The sequence below is a fragment of the Anastrepha ludens genome, chromosome 6 (genome assembly GCF_028408465.1).
Source record: "Anastrepha ludens isolate Willacy chromosome 6, idAnaLude1.1, whole genome shotgun sequence".
In the NCBI taxonomy this organism is placed as follows: Eukaryota; Metazoa; Arthropoda; class Insecta; order Diptera; family Tephritidae; genus Anastrepha; species Anastrepha ludens.
This window is the reverse complement of record NC_071502.1, coordinates 34,823,760-34,850,282: the sequence shown is the minus strand read 5'-3', so window position 1 is coordinate 34,850,282 and position 26,523 is coordinate 34,823,760. Positions and strand designations below refer to the sequence as shown.

General features: G+C 36.0%; 1 protein-coding gene across 10 annotated transcripts in view; it reads left to right on the top strand.

Moving 5' to 3' along the window:
* The window catches only part of LOC128866970 (hillarin), a 58,046-nt gene that overhangs the window by 22,668 nt on the left and 8,855 nt on the right, over nt 1-26,523 (top strand). For all 10 annotated transcript variants that reach the window (XM_054108052.1, XM_054108051.1, XM_054108049.1 and 7 more), the window contains exons 3-5: nt 7,658-8,304; nt 13,203-13,344; nt 15,253-15,446. In XM_054108052.1, coding sequence (XP_053964027.1) covers nt 8,116-8,304; nt 13,203-13,344; nt 15,253-15,446 — 525 coding nt within the window. In that variant the 5' untranslated portion in view covers nt 7,658-8,115. The remainder of the gene's footprint in view (nt 1-7,657; nt 8,305-13,202; nt 13,345-15,252; nt 15,447-26,523) is intronic.

The following is a 26,523-nucleotide window of genomic DNA, read 5'->3' as shown; positions in this document are numbered from 1 at the left end:
TTCTGGCAAAGAAGCTGTGGCATCCTCATGGCTCACAAATAAGTTTATATTCAACATTCAAATCTCTTATCATATTTCAATTGTTATCGAGGAAGATCACCAATAGAAACTAATTTTTGTTAGCATCGTCGTTGGTTTTGTTTCAAATTCTTAATTAGAAGAATAACTTAATTAGAAGCACACTGGGTTTTCATTCTCTCCGAAGTAATCTTACGTTATATTATTTTTTATTAATTATTATTTATCAAGGGAACAACAAGAGCAACAAACTATACGTCACAGCTAAATCACTGGTGAAAACGCCAAATTGTCTTGCGTAGAAAGCGAATTAAAACCATCCGACGAAGGCGTCAATCAGAGGCATCCGGCGGACTGACGGCAGTGACGATGCGTGTCACGGAGGAAGGGTACAAGTGGCTGATAGATAGAATCGGTGCCTAATCCTTGTTAATCAATTCAGAACGATTTTTAAATGACTTTTTTGTTTTAATAAAATAAACAATATTTGCCAATGGAATTAAAGAGCCGCAGCTTCACATCCAAAGAGTCGCATCGAGCCACAGGTTGCCGACCCCTAGCAAATTATTTTCTAATGATTTTAGATTTGATATTTAATTTTTTTGTTTTGCTTTTTATTTATAACATCTATGCATACTCCTTACTTTCCGGCAATGTTCCTTTTACACTTTTTCCAAACATCCAAATGCAAATTATTGCTTATTTTGAACTTTATAGGTTTTGAAAACAAAAAACAAAGAAACTTTTACAAGTTTGAGCAATTGCTTCTATATTCATATACTTAGAAGAGCATACAGAGAGTGCAGGCTTTAACTACAATATAATGAATTATTATATTACATTTTCATACCAGTAACTTTACAAAGTGCAGAAACTAATTTTACATATCTGTATATTTGTCATTTTACGACAAATATTTTAGTTTTCTTTCATTTTTCTTGCCACAAAAACTGAAACCAAATTTTGTAATCTGAATTGTGGATATTGAGATCAATTAAGGCAATCGCGTTGAAAGATTTTTATTAAAAAATAAAAAATAAATATCTCTTCTAAAAATAAATTTGTGATTCATAGTGCACGCTAATTTTCATATACGTACCCGTAAGTTTAGATATTTTTCGATTAGAAGTTATACGAAATGTACGTTTTAGAGCTTATTAATTAACATTATATAAAATATTCTGATGTATCGATACAAAATAAAACTTTAAAATGAATAAATTGTATTTCGATAAACTTACACATACACAGCAGCAGCGTGTTTAATAATATGTAAACGTACCTAAGAAATTTTAGATTCTATAGATTTGTTTTAGATTTATTTATACATTTATTTGCAGCTTTAAGAGCTTTTATCATAAATTAAAATAACCGGCTGAGGAGACTATGCTTAGCCTTATTTACGCAATACGGCGAAAATGGCGGAATATGTAGATGTCTTTGCGCCATTTTTTTATAAACACATGGCGCCTAGCCGATACTAATAAAGTTCAAATTCAGTGCCCCACTCACTGCGCTCCATAAAGGCGGTTTGCTTTTAAACTTGAAGTGCATCAATACGAAATAAGTCCATTATTCAGCAACAAACAAATACACACAATTTTTTCAAGGCAGTAGTAATTGAAAATTAATTTTGTAGCATTGAGTACATTTTAGGCATTTACTGCAGTAAAATAAAACTAGAATAAAGTATTCCCTCCAAAATAATATAAATACTTTCCGCAGCCGTCTCTGCTAGTTAGCTTAAAAATTATTGTATATTATATTTTGTTTTCTTGCCTTCCCAATTGACGTGACTCTTTCGGTTTTGTTATAATTAGCAGTTAAAATGAACTTTTCAAAATTATAAAAATTTGTTGGCATTTTTCCAAAAATTAAATTTTTTTAAATACTTCTGCATAATACTACAAGTGCAATATGTATGTATGTATGTATGTATGTATGTATGTACGTACAATAATAATAGAAAGGTATAATTGTTGCCTTAGTTACGCTTAATGAGCACGCAATGCTCGAAAATGCACCAACTATCACTTTCAGAGCTGTGTGCGTCACCAGCCAGTCTGTGAGGCAGCTTATGTACATACATATGCGCTCTATTTTGAACAAAAAAAAAAAAGCGTTTAACGGCCTTTGAAAAATTGTTCAATCCGATATGTTATTTCAGCCATCCAAACATGCGTTTTTACTTGGCGCTTGCACCTTTTGTTGAGTGTTTGACCAGCTTTTTCTCCTATTTGCGGCATTGGTCTTTTTGTTTTTCCCTACATAGAGGGACTCACAATATTATGCTGCATCCGATGGTTCTTTAAAAAAAAATTTTCTATAGCAGAAGTGCGCAACGCAATTTGAACTATTTCTATTCCAGGTCCTCATGCCTATCGAATCAACAAAATTTCGTTGCCCGTTGGTATACTACGTTTAAAGGCACAGTGTTTCATGCTTAAGACTAAATTAATTTTTTTAAACTCAACCAAAACTTATGTGGCCACAAAGTCGTGTTGTCAATGGAAAGGAAGTAGAAAAGAAGAAGTGGATATAAGTTAAGTAACCCTTTAACAAGCTCTTCCAATTTTGTTTTTACTTTTTTTTTACTTAAACTTCGACTGGTATAGAAAAATTACAACGAGAGGAATGTCTGTGTGCTAAGATCTCCTTTAAAGTTTTTTATTTTACAGTCCAATTTCAATGATACTAGCACCTTTGTCTTACTCTTTTAATATCAAAAACCGACATTTGAAATAAAAGTTTTTGAAAATAGGAAAGAGGCAGAAGGATTCGGGTTAACATAGAGTTTTCCGGGTTTGATACAAATTGCCCACAATCGATTAATGTTAAAGGGTGGTTACATCCATGCTTATATTAAGGTCACGTTCAACAGCTTTAGCTTTCCTAAAACCGAAAATATTTAATATTTCTCCGTTGGTTGGAGTCCTATCTCTTGAATCGTAGATGTGTAGTTGTTGTTGAAAATCTTCAGTTATATTATTTTATTGTGTCATCTGGAGGTAGTGTCCAAGGTAGGTCTTTTGCTATTTGTTTTGTTTAAAATATTGACATGCAAAACTGTTTTTCGTATGCCTAGTTTTTACTTTATGCTGACGTCCTTAAAAACTATTATTTTGTAAGAAACTCATCCGATTCTCAAATGTTCCAAAATGAGCTTGGAAAAGTTCTTTCTTGGTGTCCTTTTAAATAAATATTTCGGAATGCTACCACTTACTTTCGCCTAATGTTTTGCTCCTTTGAAGACATCATATTTTATCGCTAATTGTTGCCTGCGATCGTTCAGTGAAATATTAGAATTAGGAGTCATTTTTGACGGAAAGTTCATTTTTACTAGTCATATTAATTATATAATTTTGAAATCTTATGCTATATTAGCGTTTGCGCGGCGCAACAGTATAGAATTTACAAGTCCTTATACTCTTAATTTCCTCTATACATCGTTTGTTTGTTCTGCCATTTTATGCCTACCAAGTAACTCAAATTCAACGTATCCAAAAAGTTTTGATTGGCTTTGCTCTATTTTCCTTTCGTTTTTATAAACCCCATACCTTCACGCCATTGATCTTTTGCGGGAAAAGTTTCCGGACCGTGTTATCTCTCGAAGAGATGATCACAATTGGCCACCGAGAACTTGTGATTTAACGCCTTGTGACTTTTTTCTTTGGGGCCATGTGAAAGAGAAGGTCTACGCCAACAGCTCGGGGTCGATTCAAGACCTCAAAGATGGAATTCGTGAGGCTATCGAGGACATAGGGCAGCCACTTTGCAATTCGGTTATGGAAAATTTTATGAAAAGGATATTGTCCTGTAAGCGTGGTCGTGGTAGTCATTTGCCTGATGTTATATTCCACTATAAACGGCATACCTTCCTCTTTATAATGAAATAAACATCCTATCAGTTATATTAAGAAATAGCAAATTTCTTTGAATATCAAAATAACACCTCTAATTGGAAACCCCTTTATTTGATGGCCTTTGATAACTTGGAAAAATTATTATATCGAAGCAGTTGGCGATTATGGGGATTAATAAAACATATTTGTGACAAAAACTACAGTGGTTCATTCAATTTGTAAAAATATAGTGATTTTTTAATAGAGGGTGTAGTATATATGCGTTTAACGTGGTAAATTATGGTGAAACTCCCTCAAATACTCTTTTTGTGTGCTTTTTTTAAAAGGCATTCTTTCTTTGCTAAAACATTCAGCACCGCATAAATGTGTCATATATATTATGAGCATACATATGTATAAGTATTTAAGTATATATGTATACAAATTTAACCAAATTGTTGGAAAATTCTTATATATTGAAAATTATTTTAGCACTATTCAGAAAAAATTGGAGTGCCTCCAATGTATCGCGATAAACTCTTTATTTTTCCCATCATACACCTACTAATGCCCATAAAGTGTCTGTCTGGCAGGTTTTTGTCACATTTTTTAATGATATGAATGTCTGTGCATTCAAAATCGATACTACCAAATTTTGAGTACTGATGTCACCACTATTTCCACTTTGGAAACATAAAACTTATTTAAGAAGCAGATGATACTACCACTTAACAGAAATTGCTTTTTATAGTAAAATTAAATAATGAAATGCAAAAAAACAAAATCAATTTTCAAACTGCTCTTTTGACATATTTGTTAAATAGCCATTTAGCATATCTCAGTGGGGGGAGTTGGCGTACCACGCATTCAGGTGAAATATGGTAAGCAATGGTCAAGAAAAATAAATATTTCTATATAAGTGGCGGCGAATTGTAAAAATAATAAAAAATGGAAGTAGTAGTAGTTATTGTGTTTATATGATTGAGATGAATGGCGTCAACATCAATGCCAAAAAAGGATTCAAGATAGAAACAGAAAACTTGAGAAGAGCGAAGAACAAAGAAAACTTTCATTTACACTTAATTCAGTTTGTGTTACTAACGGGTTTCTATTTCATAGCAGATTCATTGATTTTTTATATCTTCACACCGAATTCGCATTAGTCACGAAGAATTGGAACAGAATAAAAAAGTTACAGTTATAAAAGTAAAACCTCCAAATTTACGTTCTTGATGTGGTGCACACCTGATCTGCTTGACAATTGAATACATAGACGCAGTCACATGGGGGTAGCCCGGGAGTACAACGTCTTTTGAGATGGAAATCAAATATCAAAAAAAGAAATTCGGTTTAATTTGTAATGACACTACTGAATGATGCTGCGGATGCAAATCATCTCATACGATGAACTGTCACTTTGGTGCTTTCATAGCTTTATTTTTATTAAACAAGCAAAAGGTAAATTTAAAAATAAACTTTTTTTTTTTGCTCGGAACTACAAGGAGTGCTTTATACGACTTTTTTATGAAAAGTTATGTCTATGTAAAAAATAAATAATCCGTGCCGATTCCGAACGGCAAATTGTTTTTTATAGGGAGCTATTTTATAGCAGAAGGTTTGCCGCTGACTGCCGAGGGGCGACTGCTATTAGAAAAAAACTTTTTCTATCATTTTGGTGTTTCATGCACGGAGATTCGAACCTACGCACTCGCGAATGGTAGTCATGCACCAATGCATTTGTCTACTGCGGCTACCCTACGTAAAAAAACTTGTAGAGCTACGATAATTGTTCCGCACGATAGCTCTTCGCAAATGGAGATGTGGCACAAGACTTTTAAGACAATTGGATTTATACTTCTATTGACATTTCATTCAATGATTGGCGTTTTGCCCAGTTAGAAATACCAGGTCTCTTACAAACTACTTAGAACCAACAGTATTTGTGACAATTATATGTACATACATCTTTCACACCTATTTCAAAAATGTATTGCGATAGCGATTAGTCAAAGGCCAAGGAACTTAAAATCTGATTAAACTCATTCAATGATCTAATCAAAGGTGCATTCGATGCCTAAACAGTTCTAACCCGTTCCGTTTGTTTTCGTAGTGGCAGTGTTACACCTAACATTTCAGCCATTTTAGATACTTCAACTTTGACTAGGTTGCTAGTATTTCATCGGCGTCGCAACGCCTGCTGTATAGCACCTATAACCAGTCTGCATCGGAAGATCGCATCTTCCGCCTTCCTTCTCACTTTTTTGATCATTAATCAACTCAAGTAGACGAGACATTTCAATTGTACCGATTGATGCGTTCTTTTGTGGCAGTCGCTTCTGCGCGGACTGTGTCGCCGTATGCTGAGGTGGTAGTGGCGAGCTGTTCTGCTGCTGCTAGTTTGGCGTTTGCTGCGCTGATTGTGGCCCTCTAAGGTTGGTACTGGAGGCATCTTTCTTCTGAGCGCTGATGTTTGTATGCACGCTACCCATTTGTGGTACTATCAGATGTAAGATTTTTGAGCGTGGTGTGAGCTGATCCGCTTCCAGATGCATTTAGAATCAGAGCATTCTTTACCGGCGGAGATCTTAGTAGTAAGCTGTTTCTTCTGAAGGCTGCTCTTGGATCCACGTTGTTTTCAATTATATGTCCGTATATCTATGCTTCCTTTTTCTGTTCTTTTCTCGGTTGGTTGCTTTAAATTATTAATTTCATTTGGGTCCTGCCTTATTGCCTCTATCTTAATACGAAAGTGCAATTTCCCTAAATGTCCACATAGTTGTCCATGCTTACAGAGACGCCATACATTGATTTCACGTTTCATGAGTAATAGAATTCATAGCTAGGACACGAACTAGTCACGATATATCAACTAAGCCTGCACTACCAATCTAATGGTAACGTATGAGGAACGTACCTGAAGGCTTGCCAAAGTTTTAGCAGGATGGGCAATATTGCCTGAGGTATTTTGGGAGAGGGTTTAACTCTTCAATTGTCGACAAGAGCCGTTCTGAAAAAAGCCTTACAATGATACTAGCGATTCTGAAGGTGAAAAGTTAGTAACATTATTGTTTTTGTTGTTTTTAAATTCTTGGGCTTCCAGTATCCATAAAAACCAGGTCTGAAAGATCTGTATTCTATCTTTTTTCTTAAATGATTGCAACGATATGATATACGTGTTTATCAATTTCTAATCATATCGAACTCAACTTAAAATTAGTAATAATGTAATAAAAATTTCCAAATAGCGTCGTCCAGTAGCAAATTTTGGTATTTCGTTTTTCAAAATTAAAAATCTGGTATGGCTTCCGGTTGTTACCTATTCGCTATGCGGTGATTAAATACATATTTGAACCTACGTAAAATATTCTAAAATCCGTATAAGTCGTTACAGAAAAAACAACCCCAAATATATATTTTTAAAAGTTTCAATTATTAACAACTTAGTTAGTAAACAGAGAAAATTCCTTGGCAAATATTTCGGTTTAAAAAACTACGCAACAAATAAGCGAAGTAGTGCGTTTTAAGATTAAATTAAAATATTTAATATATAAGCAAATCTTATTTAACAAATTTGGTGAAGAAAAATATACGTAAACATTTGCTTCAAAATTTCAATACACTTTTACCGGGTGGGACTACCAACAAAGTTAGATACTTTGTATATTTACTTGTAACTAGGCGTATATATATATTTATGCATATATGCACGTACGTATGTGTATATCAATATCCAAAACTTAAAAACAATAAAACGTTGAAATTTACCTAAACCTTTACCATTTCTTTTACATTTGCAGTTGTGGCGTGCCACATTACGTTGACATGCAACATTGGAAGGCGAGTCACGCAAACGTCATTTAAAACATTTCATTTAAAATAAAACAAGAGAAACGTGTACAAATGTACCATCTCAAGCCAGCTCAATCAGCGAATCAATCAAAGATTTTCAATGAGACCCTCACATCACAACGAGGCGCCAGCTAAGTCAGTTATACCAACAAAAAAACTAAAAACAATACCAACAGCATTAATGCATATAAGCTGAACTGATGAAAGAAATATTCAAACAAAATTCTAGTGAGAAGAAATCAACGCCAAAAGCTACTACAAGCAGTGAAAGCCGCAATTGCAGTCGAAGAGTTTTATAAAAATCATTGCCACAGCAGTATCGATTTGCTGTCGACGGGCTTTATGTATGAATGTGTGTATCTAAGAATAAAAGAGATTTCTTTCAAATCGAAAACGAGTCAGAAAAATGTACCGCCCGAACTTCTATGAATCAACGTGCCTGCGGTGCAATGAAATCGTCTATCAAGTTGATCGAGTGGGCCCCCTCAAGGACTTCACATTTTTCCACTCTGGCTGCTTTAAATGCGTACATTGTGGCACCAAGTTGACACTTAAAACATATTTCAATAATCAGCACAAGCAGGACGATAAGGAGGTGAGTAAACCAGTTCGGCACTATATAGAAAATTTCAAGAGTATTTCAAAGCAATTCCAGTTTAGGCCTCATTTTTAAGAATAAAATTTACATTTTTTGTACTGAATTGAATCTTCGCTTCCTACTTTTCATTTACTTTCGCTTTAGTTTAATCGGTTAGTGTTTTTTTGATTAACTCATTATTTCAAAGCTTAATTACTGAACGAACAAATCGCTCATTTACTTCAATAGTGTCGTTATCCGAAAAAGGAAAACAAATTAGGTAAGTAAACTCAAATGACCACCACGTGATTTTATATGGGATCAATAAATCTAAAATAATTCATGGCAATATCTATAAGTATAAACAGCTTTAGATGAAAATATTCCTATACTTTTACTTAAGGCGATAGTAAATTGAAAATTTCAAGTCGTTTCTCTCGACATTTTGGTTTTTTGAGTTATGACACTATTGAAGTAAATGAGCGATTACATCCATCTATGATATGAGAGAGAGCTTTTAAAACATTTTTTTTTTAATAATTTCCATGGCACATACTCTGATTATGCCACTCGCCCATCAAATCAATGGAAGTAGTTATACTAAGATCAAAGGTTACTCAGGAATGCCTGGCAGCTCTAAATGATATTAGGACCGTCTTCAAGGTCAGTCTTATATGGGTTCCAGAATATTGAAGAAAATTGTAAGGCCAATGAGCTATCCAGAAAGGGTACTAAATAAGCTTTCACTGCTTGAAAACAGAGGCAGTATTGGAATTGCTATGGCAACTTGCAAATTAAGGATAAAAAATTATTCTCCAGGAGGCCAATAGGTCATGGAGAGAATAAAATACCTGTATTACAACTACACCAATTTGACCGCAAAGAGATAAGAATGGGTCAGGAGAATTCCTCAACCTCTCGGGAAAGAACATCACGAATGTCGTGGCTTGTGTCACCGGTCATTTGCTGGGAATATTTTCTCATGAATACTGCAGAAGTGATAGAGACGAGGAAGAGAAAGAAGCAATAGCACACTTCCTCTATAATTGTCCAGCCTTAGCTAGGAGTACAGCCAGGTTGTTAAGAAAATATGATACTATTTTGACTCTCATCTATAGAACTATCTGGTATTAGGATAAAACCTTTTCTACACTTCATAAGAGCTTCTAAATGGTCCCATGATGAATAAACACCAAGGTTCCCGTGATACACAGTGGTACCACAACGGACCTTCATGTCTAAGTGAGGGGCCTATTCTAAACCGATTGCCTCAGAAACCTAACCTAACCCTACCCTGATTAGGGTATTTGCGTTTACCAACTAAAATTTTACTAAACTAAGCTAAATAGCAAACCTTAGGTTGAGTCAATAACTTGAATCCCACACTTCGGGAAAAGTCTGATGATCGCGATGTTATAACTTTCGAAATATGGAGCTATAACTCTAACCTCTGCCTTACCACCCCATTACTTATTTCTTCTTCGCGATTATCATTATTTTCTATCACGAAGAAAATCAGGCAAAAATATATACTAGAATAGAATTATAGAAAAATTAGTTATTATTATTTTGTTGTGAGGGGATTTAACACTGCACTCTGATAGATCTATTGTACTCCTTTATGGATTCAGACCCTTAGCTCAACTTCCTCAATAATTTTAATAAATTTTAGTGATTGTCTTCTTTTATTGAGTTTTATTTCCTCCTCTGCTAAAAAATGTTTACCCAGGTGTTTGTCCCAGCGCATGTTTGACGGTTTCATCTTCCGAGTTGTTTCAATGCCTAGAGCTTGCTGCCAACGTTGCCGATTCTGGCATTTTCATGAGGTAGCAGCGAGACGTCTATTGTGACCTCGGTTTCGACCACTTTTGCAGCCAGCAATCATCAAGGTTTAGATACAAAAAAAAAGGGAACAAATAGTTACAATAAAGGGCTCTTAATTGAATAGAGTTGTATTAACCGTTGATTGAGTCTCATTTCTTTGTATACCAAATTTTAATAATTACAATTTACGAGTTCACTTCAAACTTGGCGTAAATAAGATAGAAGTCCAAATTCTTTTTAATTCCAATTAATCAATTCTATTAGAATTCCATATGTATATTATGATATATATCGGGTGTTTTTGAAGACTTAAGAACTTAAATTGATAATACAAAACAGAAATACGGTTGGAATAATTTTTTTTTAATATAATCTGGTAGATACTTTCATGACATTTACTTTTTTTAATATGATATCCGGCATATGTCCCCCGCGACTATGAGCTACAATGCCGTCCATGCGAGCAGTCCAATTTTTTTAACTACTTTTTCCAATGAATTTGGCCGTATTTCGTCAATGGTGGCTTGACATTGCAATAAATTGATTGCTAAGCGCGCTGTATGGCAAACTGCGCCGTATTTTGGGAACCAAATGTCGCCGATGTTTAGCTGATTAATTTGGAATGGAAACAAAAAATCAGTTAGCTCCCGCCATTTACCGTAGTGGCAGCTCCTTTCTCATTTCCACTTAAGTTTATTAAGGGAACTGGTTTTAGATGAGGTTTTGTGCTGAGTAGAGGGCACAAAAGACCATGAAATCGAAGTGCAAACCTCAAATCAAATCTAATTTAATCTAATATAATCTTTAGAACTTTTCCTTTATGAAGAAATAAGGACCAAAGAGGCCGCCACTGCTCTATGTACTTCGCGGAGAGATTTATCTTTTTTTGTTTCAAAATAAATTTCCACAATTTTGAAGCGCTGTTCTGGCGTTAAACGATTCATAATGACTTGGTCAAACCTTAGGAAATGTCAACACTCTTTTTGGTTTTCTCAGCTGTCAAACCATAGTTATCGATATCGATAGTTCTCATGCAGCTTAAAAAACAGCCGATATAATTTACAGAAAGCTAATTTTCATCTCCGCAAGTGTAATCGTAGTCCCTAATAATAGGCCCCGATATTTCCGCGCGAAATTCGAATAATAAATTTGTACGCATTACAGATATCTCAATGACTACTCCAAAACAGGCAGAGTGGGAACTTTAAGTTTTTTTTGTTTTGTTTCTCCGGACAACTAGCAAGTACAACACTCAGACATTAAGTCCATTGTACTGCGCTCAGGCTCCCTTTTTAATTTTCTTTTTCTGACTTCCGAAGAAATCTGAGTAGGTCTTGTGATGCCAAGGAGCCAAGGTGATCGCTTCGTACCACATCAGTGCCAAATTCCCAAGCCTGATTCGAGCGAAGGCCGAGCAGAGGCACAGAAAGTAGTCCGCCGTTTCATCCGTCTCCCCACATGGGCAGAGTGCAGGCATCTCAACCTTTTCCATGTGCTTCGCCCATAGAAAGTAGCGCATCATCAGTCCAACCAGCTGCCTACAGTCCCTTCTGCTTAATGACAGGAGAATCTGCGGGAGTCGGTCGGCCTGTCTCGTGTTGACAGGTTACATCAGTTTTGTCCACATCGAAGGTAATGGACCAACAAAGCTATCCTAAAAGTGTTCGCCGTACCTTAAGTTACGCCCAAACTTTTCGCGCCAGCCGCGTCAGAAATATACTGCTAAAAAAAAACTGGCATATTCTACTTTGGGTGCTTTGCCTCACGAATTTACTAGAATGTGAGGCTGTTAAACATCTAATCAGAGTTGTTTCAAGCATTTGTTTTTACATTGAGGAAGACTAGATAGTTAAAAGTTTTTTTTTAACTGCGGCGTAGTTCTTTAAACATTTTAAAATATAATATTTTTAAACTTTTACAACCATTAATTGAACTTTTTTGTTTTAATTAAACTGCAGTCTGCTATCCTGCTTTGCTAAATACTGCTCGCTAAAATTAGAGAAATTGACTTGATAAGTGCAATGAATTTCGCTAAAATCTACTTTTGGTGCTCGTTAGCAAAATATTTGGAGTTTTGCGAAATTACCGCACTGAAACATGGCTATGACTAAATGTCTAACAAAAGAATGCTGCTGCTTAGGCGAAAATGGTGTTTGGTTGCTCTTTTCGACTTCTTAGCGTTGTTAGTTTCGAAGTCTACAGGCGGTGGAACGAAGGCCTACAAATGTAGATGTGTTTCACTTATAAATGGCAACAAAAGTGTCACATATGTATGTATGTACGCATTCACCTACGTAGTATGCAGTAGGATATACATACAAATATACATATATCACATGTATGCACATAAGGATGGACAAAAAAAAAGTTTTTTCTTGATTGCCTTCTCTAAATTTGTTCCATAACTAAAAAAAATTACACACAAATTAAAAAAAAAATTTAATTATATTAATTACTTTGCTCGTGTTGCCAGTGCTTTGAAAACACAGTTCGGCATTTTGCACTACCACTAATCTTTAAGTATTTCATTCATTATGACTAAATCTTCAGTTGTTCAATATTTTAACTATCCGTTTATTACATTAATTATTGAGTGCACTATGCCCAACCCTGTTTGAAAATTACCGTTGAATCCCTATGGGAAAAATGTGCTATTCCCCAAGTTTGGTATAAAAGGTTGACAGATCGATGTTATTTAATTTCTTCTTTCTCTTTACAAATCTCCAAAAAATTATACCCTCTTTCTTACTAAAAAATAAAATCTCAACTATTTTATTATTATTATAGAAACCACAACAACTACACACCATTAAAACAGACTGGCCTATTAAAAAATACTCCAAATATATATACATTTTTTTTAATAAAGTATGAGGTATCATGCTTTGCTCCACCCTAATGCACATAATACTCACACTTGCCAAGTTATGGACATTTATAAGGCCATTCATAGATTTTATTGAATCCCACACATCTTTGCTTTGTTTACATGGAGTGGCACCAATCAAATAAGTGCAATTTTTTCAATCATTTAATTCGCGCTTATTCTTTGAAATTTTAATGAATGGAATGCAAATGTTTTATATTTTTAGGTTTACTGTAGTTCACATGTACCAAAGAGTGGACCTGGCCATTTGGATCAAACATCAGTGGGTATAAGACAGGCTTTAAATGCGCCACGCACCAACAAATACGTCAATGAGCAAATCCGCGGAACACGCAACGAAGTTGACGGTAAGTATTCAAAAAGGCATACCTATGTATGTATGTATAAATGCATGTATCTATTGGCAATATATGTGTGTATATACATACAAACATATTTACTAATTCACCTACCCATTATACGGGTATCATTCGAACGAATGCAATATTGGCATACGAAAATAAATTTATGACAAGCATTAAAATATGGCACATATCGGGTATTTTATTTTTTTTTTGAGCTGCGTGAGAACTATCCATATCGATAACTATCGTTTAATAGCTGAGCATGGCAAACTGCTGACATTTCTGGTCAGCAAGCTCTGACAAGCCATCAGGGATCGTTTAATTCCAGATTTACTTTGACTACAAATACAGATTTACTTTAAAAAACATAAATCTGCACGAAGGTTCATAGAGCGAAGTGCTCAACTAAATGCCGAAATGTCGACTTATTGTCGGTCTCAAATTTTTTTTCCTTCGTCCTTCAACTACGTGAACAATTTTAGGTACGGATGTTGCCTTATTTGCCTATAAAATACAGCTCGTGCAAGAATTGAAGTCGCCGCATTTTTGCTGTTGGGCTCATTTAGATTTATTATTCAAATTTATTGGAAAAGGTAGTCAGAAATTGGACTGATCGTATGGAACATGGAACATCGTAGGCACGGCGGACATCTGCCGGATATCACATTCAAAAAATGAATGCCTAGGCAACCCCTCGGCTTTCCTTTTATGGCTGAAACCATACCTGTCAAATAGAATCTCATTTGTTGAAATTGGGAATACTCAATCCCATACATTTTTGTCAACTTCTGGAGTTCCACAAGGTAGCATTATTAGTCCTATCTTGTTAATACTTTTCATTAATGGCGTTGGTCATTGTTTCAAGTATTCTAAATATTTACTCCATGCAGACGACTTTCGCAGAATCTGAGGAGTTTGGATACATTGTTATTACAAGAAGACTTGAATGTTCTGAATGACTGGGCTCTGCAAAACAAATAATGTCTTAAAAAGTGTTGTCCCATGACGTTTTCCAAGTCCATGAATACCCTTTCGTCAACTTATTATGTTTCAAATCTAACTCTTGTCTCAGTCAATGAAATTCGTGATCTGTTATTTTTGATTCGTTATTTATATTCATTGTCCATATTAATTAGTATATTGTCCCGAAATCATATGCCTACTTAGCTTTTTTGCGACGCTGTGCTAGTGATTTTAAAGACCCATACACTAGAAAAATCTTATATAATCTTGTGTTTAGTCTGTTCGGTCTCTGTTCCATCAAAGGAATAAACCGCTCCTCAAATTCTATTATAATTGAAAGAGCTCCAAGCAAATTTTTTCGTTTTGCTCTTTTTCAACCTTTACGCTTTGATAGCGCTAGGTGTATGCTTATCAATGTTTTATCACTTGAAATCCGAAGACCTATTCAAAGCTTAATGTTTATATACGATAGAATATGCGGTGTCATTGACTGTTGAGATTTACTCGGCGAAATAATTCTAAATGTTCCTCATAGAGTACTTCGCTCTTATAATCCATTTTATGTTGAAGTCTCAGATCTAATTAAATCAATTTCGCTTCTCTTACAAGACGCCTTTAAGAGATTAATCGGCTTCCTAGAAGTCTTGATCTGGATGAGCGAATAATTATTGAGTCTTTCAACCAGTAAGTCTAGTCAGTAAGGTTGTCAATGGTTCTTAAATGAAGAAATAAAGAAAAATTATAATTAAAAAGTATTACTGTTTGGCATTAGGATTTAAAGTTCTCAAATTCTTAAAAAAACACCCGATACATGTACTAAAAAAATGTTCAGAAATAGGATTTAACTATGTTCGTCTATATCACTTATACATACTTACATATATATGTACTTATATATTATTAATTATTTTCTATTGCATTCACTCTCGTCAACGATGATGCGTTCAGGTGGATTAGGTTCACGTCAATCGACACCAAATGGTTATGGCAGCCGTGATGTCAGCTCACCGTCACAAAACGATTCCGATTATAAATACGGTCGATTCGATGCGAGCGCATTGCATATCGCGCATGCGCTCAAGCAAACAGAAATACAAAAGGCTTATAATAAGATGAGAGAAAAGCCAATAGATTTCTATTTGGTAAGTAAAGCTACCGATATACGCATATTTTTCATACCATATGCCTGTATGTAACAGCAAATAAATATGTACATTTATGAAAATTAATGCATATGTATGTATGTATGTATGTATATGCCAGTGAGTGTGTGTATGAGCATCTGTTGATGAGGAAAGTAAAAGTGTGTAATTAATGAACATTAAAATATTCAATTTAGGATATCAAAGAAAAACTTTTTCAACCTCTTGTGGACGATCCGCTCTGTTCGGTTTTTAATGTTTAGTTGATTCGATATGAAACTAACATTTAAAATATTAAATATCGCGACAGCCAGCGCATCCCCATTTTGACTACTTTCTAGTAAGGCCGGCATTAATAAACACAGATAATTTTTGCTCTACTGTTAATGAGCGGATATTTTTCTTTATTGATGCGAACTATATTCTGCTACTCAACGGATTTCTAACGGTTTATAATACACATTTATTTGTAACTGTAGGTGCAGTATTAATTAACAGCTGTAAAATGATTAGTAAAATTAACTGAACATCAAAAGTTAAGTTAAGTTAGGTTAGGTTGCGCTCGTTGACTTCTAGTCACGCATTGACCGGTTCGGTCCATAGCGATACCACATGGAGCTCATTAGTCGGTGCGTGTTTGTGTTTTGAAATAGTTCTCCCGCATGGTGCCTACTTCTATTGCGAATTTAAGGAGACATCTCCAGCTTGCTGCTGAGATATCTTCCAATCTATCAAACTGTGGTGCCCTCAAATATTTAAAGCGTTTTTGAATAACGCAGGACATCTTGCAAAGGAGATGCTATGCAGTTTCTTTTGAGCCCTGCTTCCAACATTTTTTACATTCCTCGCCGGTTGCTATGTTCTAAGCATAAGCCGCTAGTGGGATATATCTTCATGTTAGTGATAGTATGCGTAGAGTACGACTGTGATCGTCATACTTATTCATCACCTTAGCATTCCTGCAAGTGGGCAAGGTCTCCCACCTTCTCCTGAATTTTCTGAACATATCTTCGTATAATATTCGTATTGGTGTTGGTTTTCGTCAATATCGACAAAATCCAAGGATAAAGATATCCCGTTTCGCTTTATCGTCTACTAGGTCGTTCCCTTCAATGCGCTTATGGCCTGGAACCCAATAGAAATGTGGCTTACAATTCGCTGCTAACCTTTCTACTGTCTTCCTGCTCTGCAACATATGTTAATTCGAATACACTATTTTTCTCCCACTTTCTCTGTAGGCCATCAGTAAATGGCAGATTTACTACATCGTCTATTAATTTTTTAAAAATCTGTCCGATTTTTGCGATGCACCATTTCATTTTTGTTTAAAATCTACTTTAAAGTGACTAGGTTCGTTTAAATTTATTTGCAAATATACTTTCCGATGGACAGCTGCTGATTTTCTATAAATAACATCATCGACCTTAACAACCACGCTGTTAGTTCTGCCTTCTTCAAACTGGATAAAGAGGCAAAGCGAATGGGTCTGGTGGTGAACGAGGACAAAACGAAGTACCTCCTGTCATCAAACAAACAGTCGGCGCACTCGCGTATCGGCACCCACGTCACTGTTGACAGTTATGATTTCGAGGTTGTAAAGGACTTCGTATACTTAGGAACCAGCATTAACACCGATAACAATGTCAGCCTTGAAATCCAACGTAGAATCTCTCTTGCCAACAAGTGCTACTTTGGACTAAGTAGGCAATTGGGTAGTAAAGTCCTCTCTCGACGAACAAAACTAACACTCTACAAGACTCTCATCATGCCTGTCCTAACGTATGGTGCAGAAGCGTTGACGGTGACAACATCCGATGAAGCGACGCTTGGAGTGTTCGAGAGAAAGATTCTGCGTAAGATTTTTGGACCTTTCACGTTGGCAACGATGAATATCGCAGACGATGGAACGATGAGTTGTATGAGCTTTACGACGACATAGATTTAGCGCAGCGAATAAAGATCCAGCGCGCCAATTAAGAAGAAGAAGATAACTCTCCATGTGAGCTAATTTTTTATCTGTCGAATATAGAGTTTTCTTCTAATGATTTCCTTTACAGCCATATTCACTTCTCCAAAAGTACACAAATATCTAGAAAAATTTTCGAAAAAAGATAAGGTATAGGCAGCATGTTTTTCTTCAGAAGCTAGTTCACCATGGTTTAGAGTTTATTAAATAACTTTATATATAGTTTATATATTGTATATATATAATTGGCGCGTGTTTGGCTGAGCTCCTCCCCCTATTTGTGGTGTGCGTCTTGATGTTGTTCCAGAAATTCAGGGGTCTACAGTTTCAAGCCGACTCCGAACGGCAAATGATTTTATGAGGAGCTTTTTCGTGAAATACACTCGGAGGTTTGCCATTGCCTGCCGAGGGGCGACCGCTATTAGAAAAAACTTTTTCATAATTTTGGTGCTTCACCGAGATTCGAAGCTACGTTCTCTCTAAATTCCGAATGGAAGCACCAACCCATTCGGCTACGGCGGCCGCAATACAATATAATAAATATTATATTTAGGTAATCATTCGATAGGACAATACTACATAAGCATTCACTCTTTATCCACATCTAATATAGCACAAAATATCTTCCAAAAGCACAGAATCTTGCGAATATTCGTATGAAAAATTATCTTGAACTATGACTTAACTGAACTTAACTTTAACTTTAACTTTAACAAAACTGGTCTAAATGTGTAAGTGCTATCGATTTGTTGCAGGAAGTATATTAGGGTGCTTTCGACCATGCATTGTACGACTCTCTTCTATTGTGCACATTGTGAAAATTATGTGAGATAAGAATAAAACACCTAGTGAATGACTAACAAGCGTAGTAGTGTCCATACATAAGAAAGGTAACAAGACTGAATGTCAAAATTATAGAGGAATATCGGTACTGAACGTCGGATACAAAGTATTCACAAATATTGTAAACTGATGCTGATGAAATAATAGATGGGTACCAGTGCAGCTTTAGCAGCAGTCGATCAACAATTGATCAAGGTTTCCTTGTAAATCAAATTTTTGAAAAAATTTTCGAGCATAGCATTGATATCTTCTGTCTGTTTATTGAAATATTTAAACGAGCGTTTGATAGTCTAGACAGAAAAATAATCAAGCATTGTTTCCAAGAATTAATGGTACTGCTTTTCTGCACGTTGAAGAATAATGTTAGCAAAGTGCTAGTGCAAGTTGAAATATCTGAACCCTTCCAGGATTTGTCTGGTGCAAAGCAAAGAGACGCATGGTCTGCTGTGCTAATGATATTAACTTGCAAGGAACAATATTTGGTAAAGATTTTCAAATGGGATTGTGAGTATATATGAGGATACATTTGTATGTACTAATACAGTTTACCATGACACCCTTTGTTTGGTATTTGGCCGAGGTTATCCTCCAATTTGTAATGTTTTTTCTCGATATTATGCTCAAAGGGAAGAGAAACAGTTTTACGCCGCCTCCCAATGACGGATGGTTTCTTATGATAAGCTTTTTTGTGGCAAAAATACATTTCCTACCGAGGGCAGACCGCGGTTGGAAAACAGTTTTTCGATCATTTGGCGTTATTAAAGATGAATTCTTCAAATTTACATCCCAATCAAAAGCAGGCGGTTAAAGCGGGTTTTAATGCCACATAAAATAAAGCGATAGACTCAAGGGACTGATACGTAAACTAACGAAGGGCTAGAGTTACACATACATACATATATACATATGTATGTAGTACCTTCGCAATGCCTTTATTTTCATCCATATTTGTATATGCTCAGATAATATTATTGTATAACTTAAAGAAGAATCTAAAGATAGTACCCGTGCGAGAGGACATTAAGAACAATTGACTTAATTCTACCAAGTTTTTCGAAAAGTTTTTAGTAATCAAACACTTTCATGTGCATATAGTAAATACACACAAGCAGCCAGGTAATGATCCATTTAATGCCGCTTAGCGCAAATCGTTCAAGTTGTCCGCTAATCATGTCGCTGATCGCATTGGTGAAAGCCTTCGAATGTAGGCACGAATGCAATTGCAGATCACGCAAATGTGATCTCTCGTTCGAGACGAGTTCGATAATCTTAAGTATTTAGTCATAAACTCAAAGAAAATAAAAGAAAATGGGTTTCGCGTTAGTTTAAATTTTATAAGTAAATTGAAAACTCCTAATAGTAAATTTGGCAGTAATAATTTCTGTTAGACAAATAACAGAATATAAACGCCTCAACAAATCTTTCTGCCCATTCGTTGCATAGTTTCCCCCTCTTCAGCCCTTAATCACACTATTTTTTCGAAATTATTACTTTGAAATGTTTATTCTGTCGATGTTTTGATCGGTTACAAATAATCTTGGTCACTATCTCAAAGAAGATTATAAATTTTGTAGACTGCTTTTTTGTAGAAGGCTTTTTTAGTAGTTCTCAACTTGCTAAACTAAAGACTACAATTTTGCGAGAACTTGGCTAGCCATACTCCAATATTTTACTTACATGTGTATGTATGTATGTATAATAGCGCAGTCCGCAACGATGGCCCCATGTGCACATGTTCATGTGCTTTAGCATGAATGAGAATATGAATAATAAAAATTACATTGCACTGCATCAAAATACACACATATGTATGTATGTATGTGGTTAAGAGCAAGTGCATTAGCTTTTACGTACGCATATGTATGTGTGTATGCCCATATCTGTACCATTATGCACCGCTCCGCAGTTCTCTCGTTCATTGCGTTAAAAGTTGTGTGCCAGAGTGAAAGTGCGGGTATCTCCTGAAATTGGTGCCACATTGTTGGATGGTGGTACAAGTGGCCACTAGCTGCGGTTTTTCGAGTGATTACAACTGCATTTCTAGTAAGGTTTCTGCTTTGTTGCTGCAGCTCGTCATGCCATCCTCCAGTAGCGGACATTGTACGGTTAATGCATTCGATTTGACCGACTTGTATTTATTTTCTTATTCAATGCTTTCTGCTTCACTTCATTTTCATTTAAGTATTTCATCACTGTTTATTGCTATTTTCTGCCTATCGCCACTACTTATAGATGATCGGTTTGATCGATTTTTCGTTGCTTGTGCCCTTTTTTAGTATGTCGGCATTTCTATATTTTGCGCTCAATTGGATCGATCGCAATGTTGGCAAGACAGTCAGTCATTCAATGCATTGCTCTTTAATCGGATGACCAAGTGAATGCACATTAGGGTCGCTCATAATACTGGTCGGGCGTTCAACTTCAAGATTGAAGGGAAATTTATATATTGCAATTTTCAAATAAGTTTTAAGCATGAGTTTTCCTACAGATCAGATATGTTTCTTTCCAACGCAGAGGAGGAAGGCCTCTACTACCACCAGCTGGTTCCGCATCGAATACTTTCGGAGCCGGAGCGTTTGTATCCATTCGGACGACATGAGCCAGCCAGCGTAGCCGCTGGATCTTTATTCGCTGCGCTATGTCTATGTCGTCGTAAAGCTCATACAACTCATCGTTCCATCGCCTGCGATATTCGTCTTTGCCAACGTGCAAAGATCCAAAAATCTTGCGCAGAATCTTTCTCTCAAACACTCCAAGCGTCGCTTCATCGAATGTTGTCACCGTCCACGCTTCGTTAGGACAGGCATGATGAGAGTCTTGTAGAGTGTTAGTTTGTTCGTCGAGAGAGGACTTTTCTGCTCAATTGCCTACTTAGTCCAAAGTTGCACTTGTTGGCAAGAGAGATTCTACGTTGGATTTCAAGGCTGACATTGTTATCGGTATTAATATTTATTTATAGGTATAGTTCTTATAAATTACTTTATGACAAGAACAATTTTTTAATAAAAGTTTTTATTCAATTTTCAAGCGGTTTATTGTTAAGAGAATTTTTTTAATTAATGCGAACACTTGTTTACCAAAAAAAGAACTTAATAACTATTACTAGCTCATCTCAAGAGTTTAACTTTTCAGCGCATGAAATTATCAAGAAATAAAATAAATAAAAAATAAAAATCTATGTATCTGGTGGGTTTTTTCTGTATGTATTGTCTATTATATACCTATATAGTTGTTTACATATTTTTAGTTGAGTTTAAGTTTTTTCGAATTTTTAGTTGAGTTTAACAATAATTCAAAATAAATATTCAGCTATGAAGAAACTAAGAAGTTTTTATAGCATCGCGTCTGACCTTGTGCTTCATTAATGTATTTTTATCACTGGCAATGAGTGTAAAAAAAAATCTGTCACAATGTCGCAACGGAGATTCCGCGCTATGAGGATTAACGGCCGACATCGAAGGCCTCAGCTGAGTGTCGCCGCAAGATTCTTGCCAAAGCCCAAAAAAACTGCTTCCCTCCTTGCTGCTTCAGCGTACCGCAAGGTATCATCAGCGACGATACCTATAGATCTTCTAGCGAAAGAATGAAGAGAACTATGGATCCTTAAAAAGGACCATACATGCGCCCTTACTAACAGCGCAAGGCAATAAATTAGAGCACAGACACTGCAAATATGGCAAGAGTGGTGGGAATCACAGACGAAAGGCAGATAGACAGCAAGATTTATACCAAACATAGATAACAAAACATGAATAGATGATATGACAGACAGTTCGGAGAGGTGAGGTTACTGAGATGCTATCTGAACATGGATGTTTTCGAATATATCTTAACAAACTAGGGAAAACGGAAGCCACGAACTTCATCTACGGAGATGCACCTATTGACGATGCAGATCACACATTCCTCAAATATAAGAGATGGAAATTAGATCGTAAAGCTATCGAAGGCAGTCTGGGTCCCTTAAAAGCAGACAAAATCATCGAAAAAATGGTAGAAAGTGCGGAAAATTGGCAACTTATTGGCACGTACATAAGACGTCTTGACATGCACAGAAATGCTTAACCGATATGCTAACCTTAACCCACCTAATGATGCTGGCTCCGATGCTTTTATCAGAACTCCTACTGGGATCTTCTCCGTATTTTATGAAATGCTACCGTAGTTCTGGGGTAGAGGAAACATCTCCAGGAGAGATAGAGGAGGGATTGTTTTAGTGACACATCACTCGACGCAGCAGACGATGGTCCCTGACAGTGCGAAGGCATTTTAAACCTTACCTCCCCGCTCAAACAAAACGAAATGAGTGTAGGTGCATTAGATTTTCCAATCTATAGTATTCATGTAATTACTACTTGCCTGCAACAATTTATATTAGGATTATTGTACGATTATGTAATTCATTTACTATTGGTTCAACTCTTACAAATGGTAAAGTTACCCATGTAGCTTGAAAGATGAATGGGTCTCTGTCAGGAATGCCAGCCATGTAAGCCTAAACTACAAATACCTGTCTTATATTTTCCAGCCAGTTTTTAGTTGAGTTGTACTTTTCTCCAATTTTTAGACCTTTTCACACATTTTGATGAGCTCTAAGGTAACCTTTCCCTTCTGGCAAAATATGGCAGCTTTATTGGGTCATTCAACCCCGCTCCATATAACTGTGCAGAGCAATGTACACACATTGTGGAAAAGACGCACATTTAGGGAAAAGAGAGGCCAGAAAAGTCAAAGCTGTTTTTGTTCGTCACTTGGCCTGACATTTCTTCTTCTGCGATCTTATGCAGCTTCAAATGTTATTAAAAACCAAGCCAAATCAAAGCCAGTTCCCTGACCTTTCAGCATATGAATGCTGGGAATGAAATTGACATTACCAACAACAAAAAAACAACTAAAACACTCTTTGGTGCATTAAAAAGAAGATTTTCATGGCAATAAATCATTGCTTTGCCTCAACGCAAACGAAATTATTTCTAACAATGCAAACAATCGATCGATTCTTAAGTCTATGTTTTGCTTATAAAATATTTTTTTTTTATTTATTCAACAATCTGAAGCAAATATGTAGAGGGTGTGTGATATGCACCGTTACAATTTTACAAAAATCACTTTCGGGGAATATTTCAATTATTCACAAGTGATCGCCATTGGTAGCTAAGCATTTATTGAAATACGTGGGCATTCCCTTTATATGGCGTCGTTTAACAGTTCAATGTGTTCACAAATTAGCAAATACTTTCAATTTCATATTCGTCAGCTCCACTTCCGAATCACTGGTGTGGGGGTGTTTTTCACAGAAGGTGCACAACAATTACCGATTACTTGAACTGCTAATGACACTCGAATTAATGATGTTAACGCAAATGAATCACAAGTTTCATTCAATTTGCCAAATGATCTTGAACTTGAATGATCGTCATTATTTGGAAACTGAACAAATTGAAATTCGAATACAAACATAATTATGTTTATAATAAGTAAAAAAGTGCAGTGACCAGCGAATTTAGATTCGCGGCTTCGGAAAGCTTCGATTCGATGCGCGAGGAAAGAGAAAGACCTCCACAGCGATGTGGCAAGTAGAGAAAAGCTTGGTTTAGCTTAGAATTTCCAATTGGCGTCGGTTAGCATGTGAACGAAACGACTGGCGCGCTTTGCTGAGCTCGGCTACTACTGATAATGAGATTGCAAATAGGATGTCGGGGGCATTTGAAAACGAACTTTTTAGAACCCAAAAAGTATTGTACTATAAAGTCATGAGGGCCCGTTTGTTTACCTTTTACTTTTAAAGTTTGTACCTAAAAACAAGAAGAAGGATCGAGATCAGAGTGGTTTCATCATCATAATTTCCTTTATCTCCCATTGGCTACTTTTATCTCTTGAATCATTGAGTTTAGGCTGAAGTGGCTGTCACAAAGTCAGGGAGACTGTTTATATAATATGTTCGGTCTATGAAGAATTTGTATGCATAGAAAATAATTCCAGTATTGTAAACATAAAAGTCGATGCACCAAAAAAAACAAGGTATCATACATCGTACATTGATATACAGCTGTTCCCACACAGTGGGAAAGAAATGAAGAAGAAATAAGATTTTTTTATGTTAAATACTTTTATTTTTTTTGCTTTAAGGAATTCTGACTGTTAACAATAAAATCAGGAAAATACACTTAGAAAACTATATCGCCATTAAAATTAAATTTCATAAGAACTCTTGTATATAGGTAGTATGATTTTCTTGAATAAAAAAAACCTTTAAAATAAATTAAAGATCAGATTTAAAGGAAAGACAATTATAATAATAATTTGCATTTAGTCACCTATCCTTTGTTCGATATTACCACAACATATCGAGATTTCCACATTGTTCCTAAGACATCTACTTCCGTGTCCGCTCTACTGTTACCCAAAGCTGATTATTATTTGTTGGATGAGCATCAGCAACTGCCTTCTTCACATCACACCACAAATCTCTATTGGATTGAGGTCTGAAGACTGTGCAGGGCATTCCATAATCTCAAATTGATTTCTCTGAATCCACTGCTATACCAACTTGCTGATACGCTTTGGATTATTCTGCTGTTGGAGAATCCAAAGCAGTGGCATTTCCACGCGAGCATACGGTAGCATGATTTCCTCCATAATTCGAACGTACAAAATACGATCCATGGTTTCCTTTATCCAGTCTATCGGTCCAACTCCATAAAATGAAAAACATGCCCAAATCTTAATACTTGAGCTAATGACACTCCATGTTTAATAGTTTTGGTTGGGGTTTTTATGTTGTACCCGGAATTGGCAGGTCGGCACACATATTGGCGAGATCCTCTTGTACGATTCTGGATTTATCCCTCCGTAAAATATTACTCCATTTCTCCACAAAATATTTCTCCATTTATATCGTATCAATTTTTTCCGCTACGACTGGCTATTGTAATTCTTAAATTAGAAGTTACATGCCGAATTCTCAGCGATCAACAACTGACTTGTTTAAAAGAATTATAAATTTATTATTTACATTTATTACATAGTTAAAGACATAACAACCTAAGTAAAGATTTCTTGAAAAAGATTTGATATATTAGTTTAAATTTAAAAAAATAGTAACTGCATTTCAGCAATAAATCAAAAATCCACAACGTTGCACCTTACTAAAAAACAAAAAGCAATGTTGGGCCTATGTGAAAACCCGTTATTCACATACATGGCTCGACCTATTTGGGGTAAACTAACGCTTCACTGCCTGACTGACTGATTGGCAGACTAACACAGCAGCAGCAACAGGAACAACAGTTACCATTATTCTATGTTGCTATTTTTATTAACTGTTTATTTGCTACAGAGTCAATTCGCATGAATGCAACTAGCCAACAATGCAGTGGCTGCGATATACGAACATATTTGCAACCTCACTCAATGGCTGGCATACGCACGCGCACAGTCCGCGTCCAGTATGGCGCAGTCAGTAGTAGTCCCACTGGCAGTCGCGGACTAATACTAAGTAATTCAACCAAACATAAAAACTGTAGAACAAGTGCCGGAATACCCTAGGCAAACCGTTGGTGCAAGCCGTTGCAATACTACTCCGACTACTGCAACCCACTCAAGCAAAAAATTATAATTAGCTAAGTTAACAATGCGCATCAGCAAATGCAGTAGGAGAGGGCAAGGGACAATTTAGAAGGTGGGAAATAGAGAAAGGAATCCAACGTGCATATGAGTAAGCTACTGTTTCCAAGAAATTACTGAAACCATTTTTTAATGTAGTAAAATTTACTTAAATAACGAATTGCAGATATTCGGTATTTGATTTGGGCCAAGGGCTATTTTACGCGCACTCTTGAAGAATAATATAATTTAAATCGCTAAAAATCTTTCAGTGGATCGATACTGGTAGATTTAAACAAGGCACCTAAGGTTTTCTTAATCTTTTAACCTTAAGCAAAGCCTAGAGCTTTGATTTAGTTCATTGAAAGCGCCACTTTTCTTTCTTCCTTAGCATGACAGTCCTGGATGAACCACTACTTCCGCAACTATCTTCCTCCAGATTTCTCGGTCCGATACTAAGCGCCACCAAATTTGTATGTACGTTCATCTCTGTGAGATCATAAATTACTGCATCTACCCATCTCTTCCTTGGTCTGCCCTTAGTCCGCTTCCTATACGGGGTCCTCAAAGACTCGTCTTGGTGCTCTTATTCTGGCATTCTTTCTACGTGTCCAAGCCAGCGTAGCCGAATGGGTTGGCGCGTGACTACCATTTGGAAGTGCG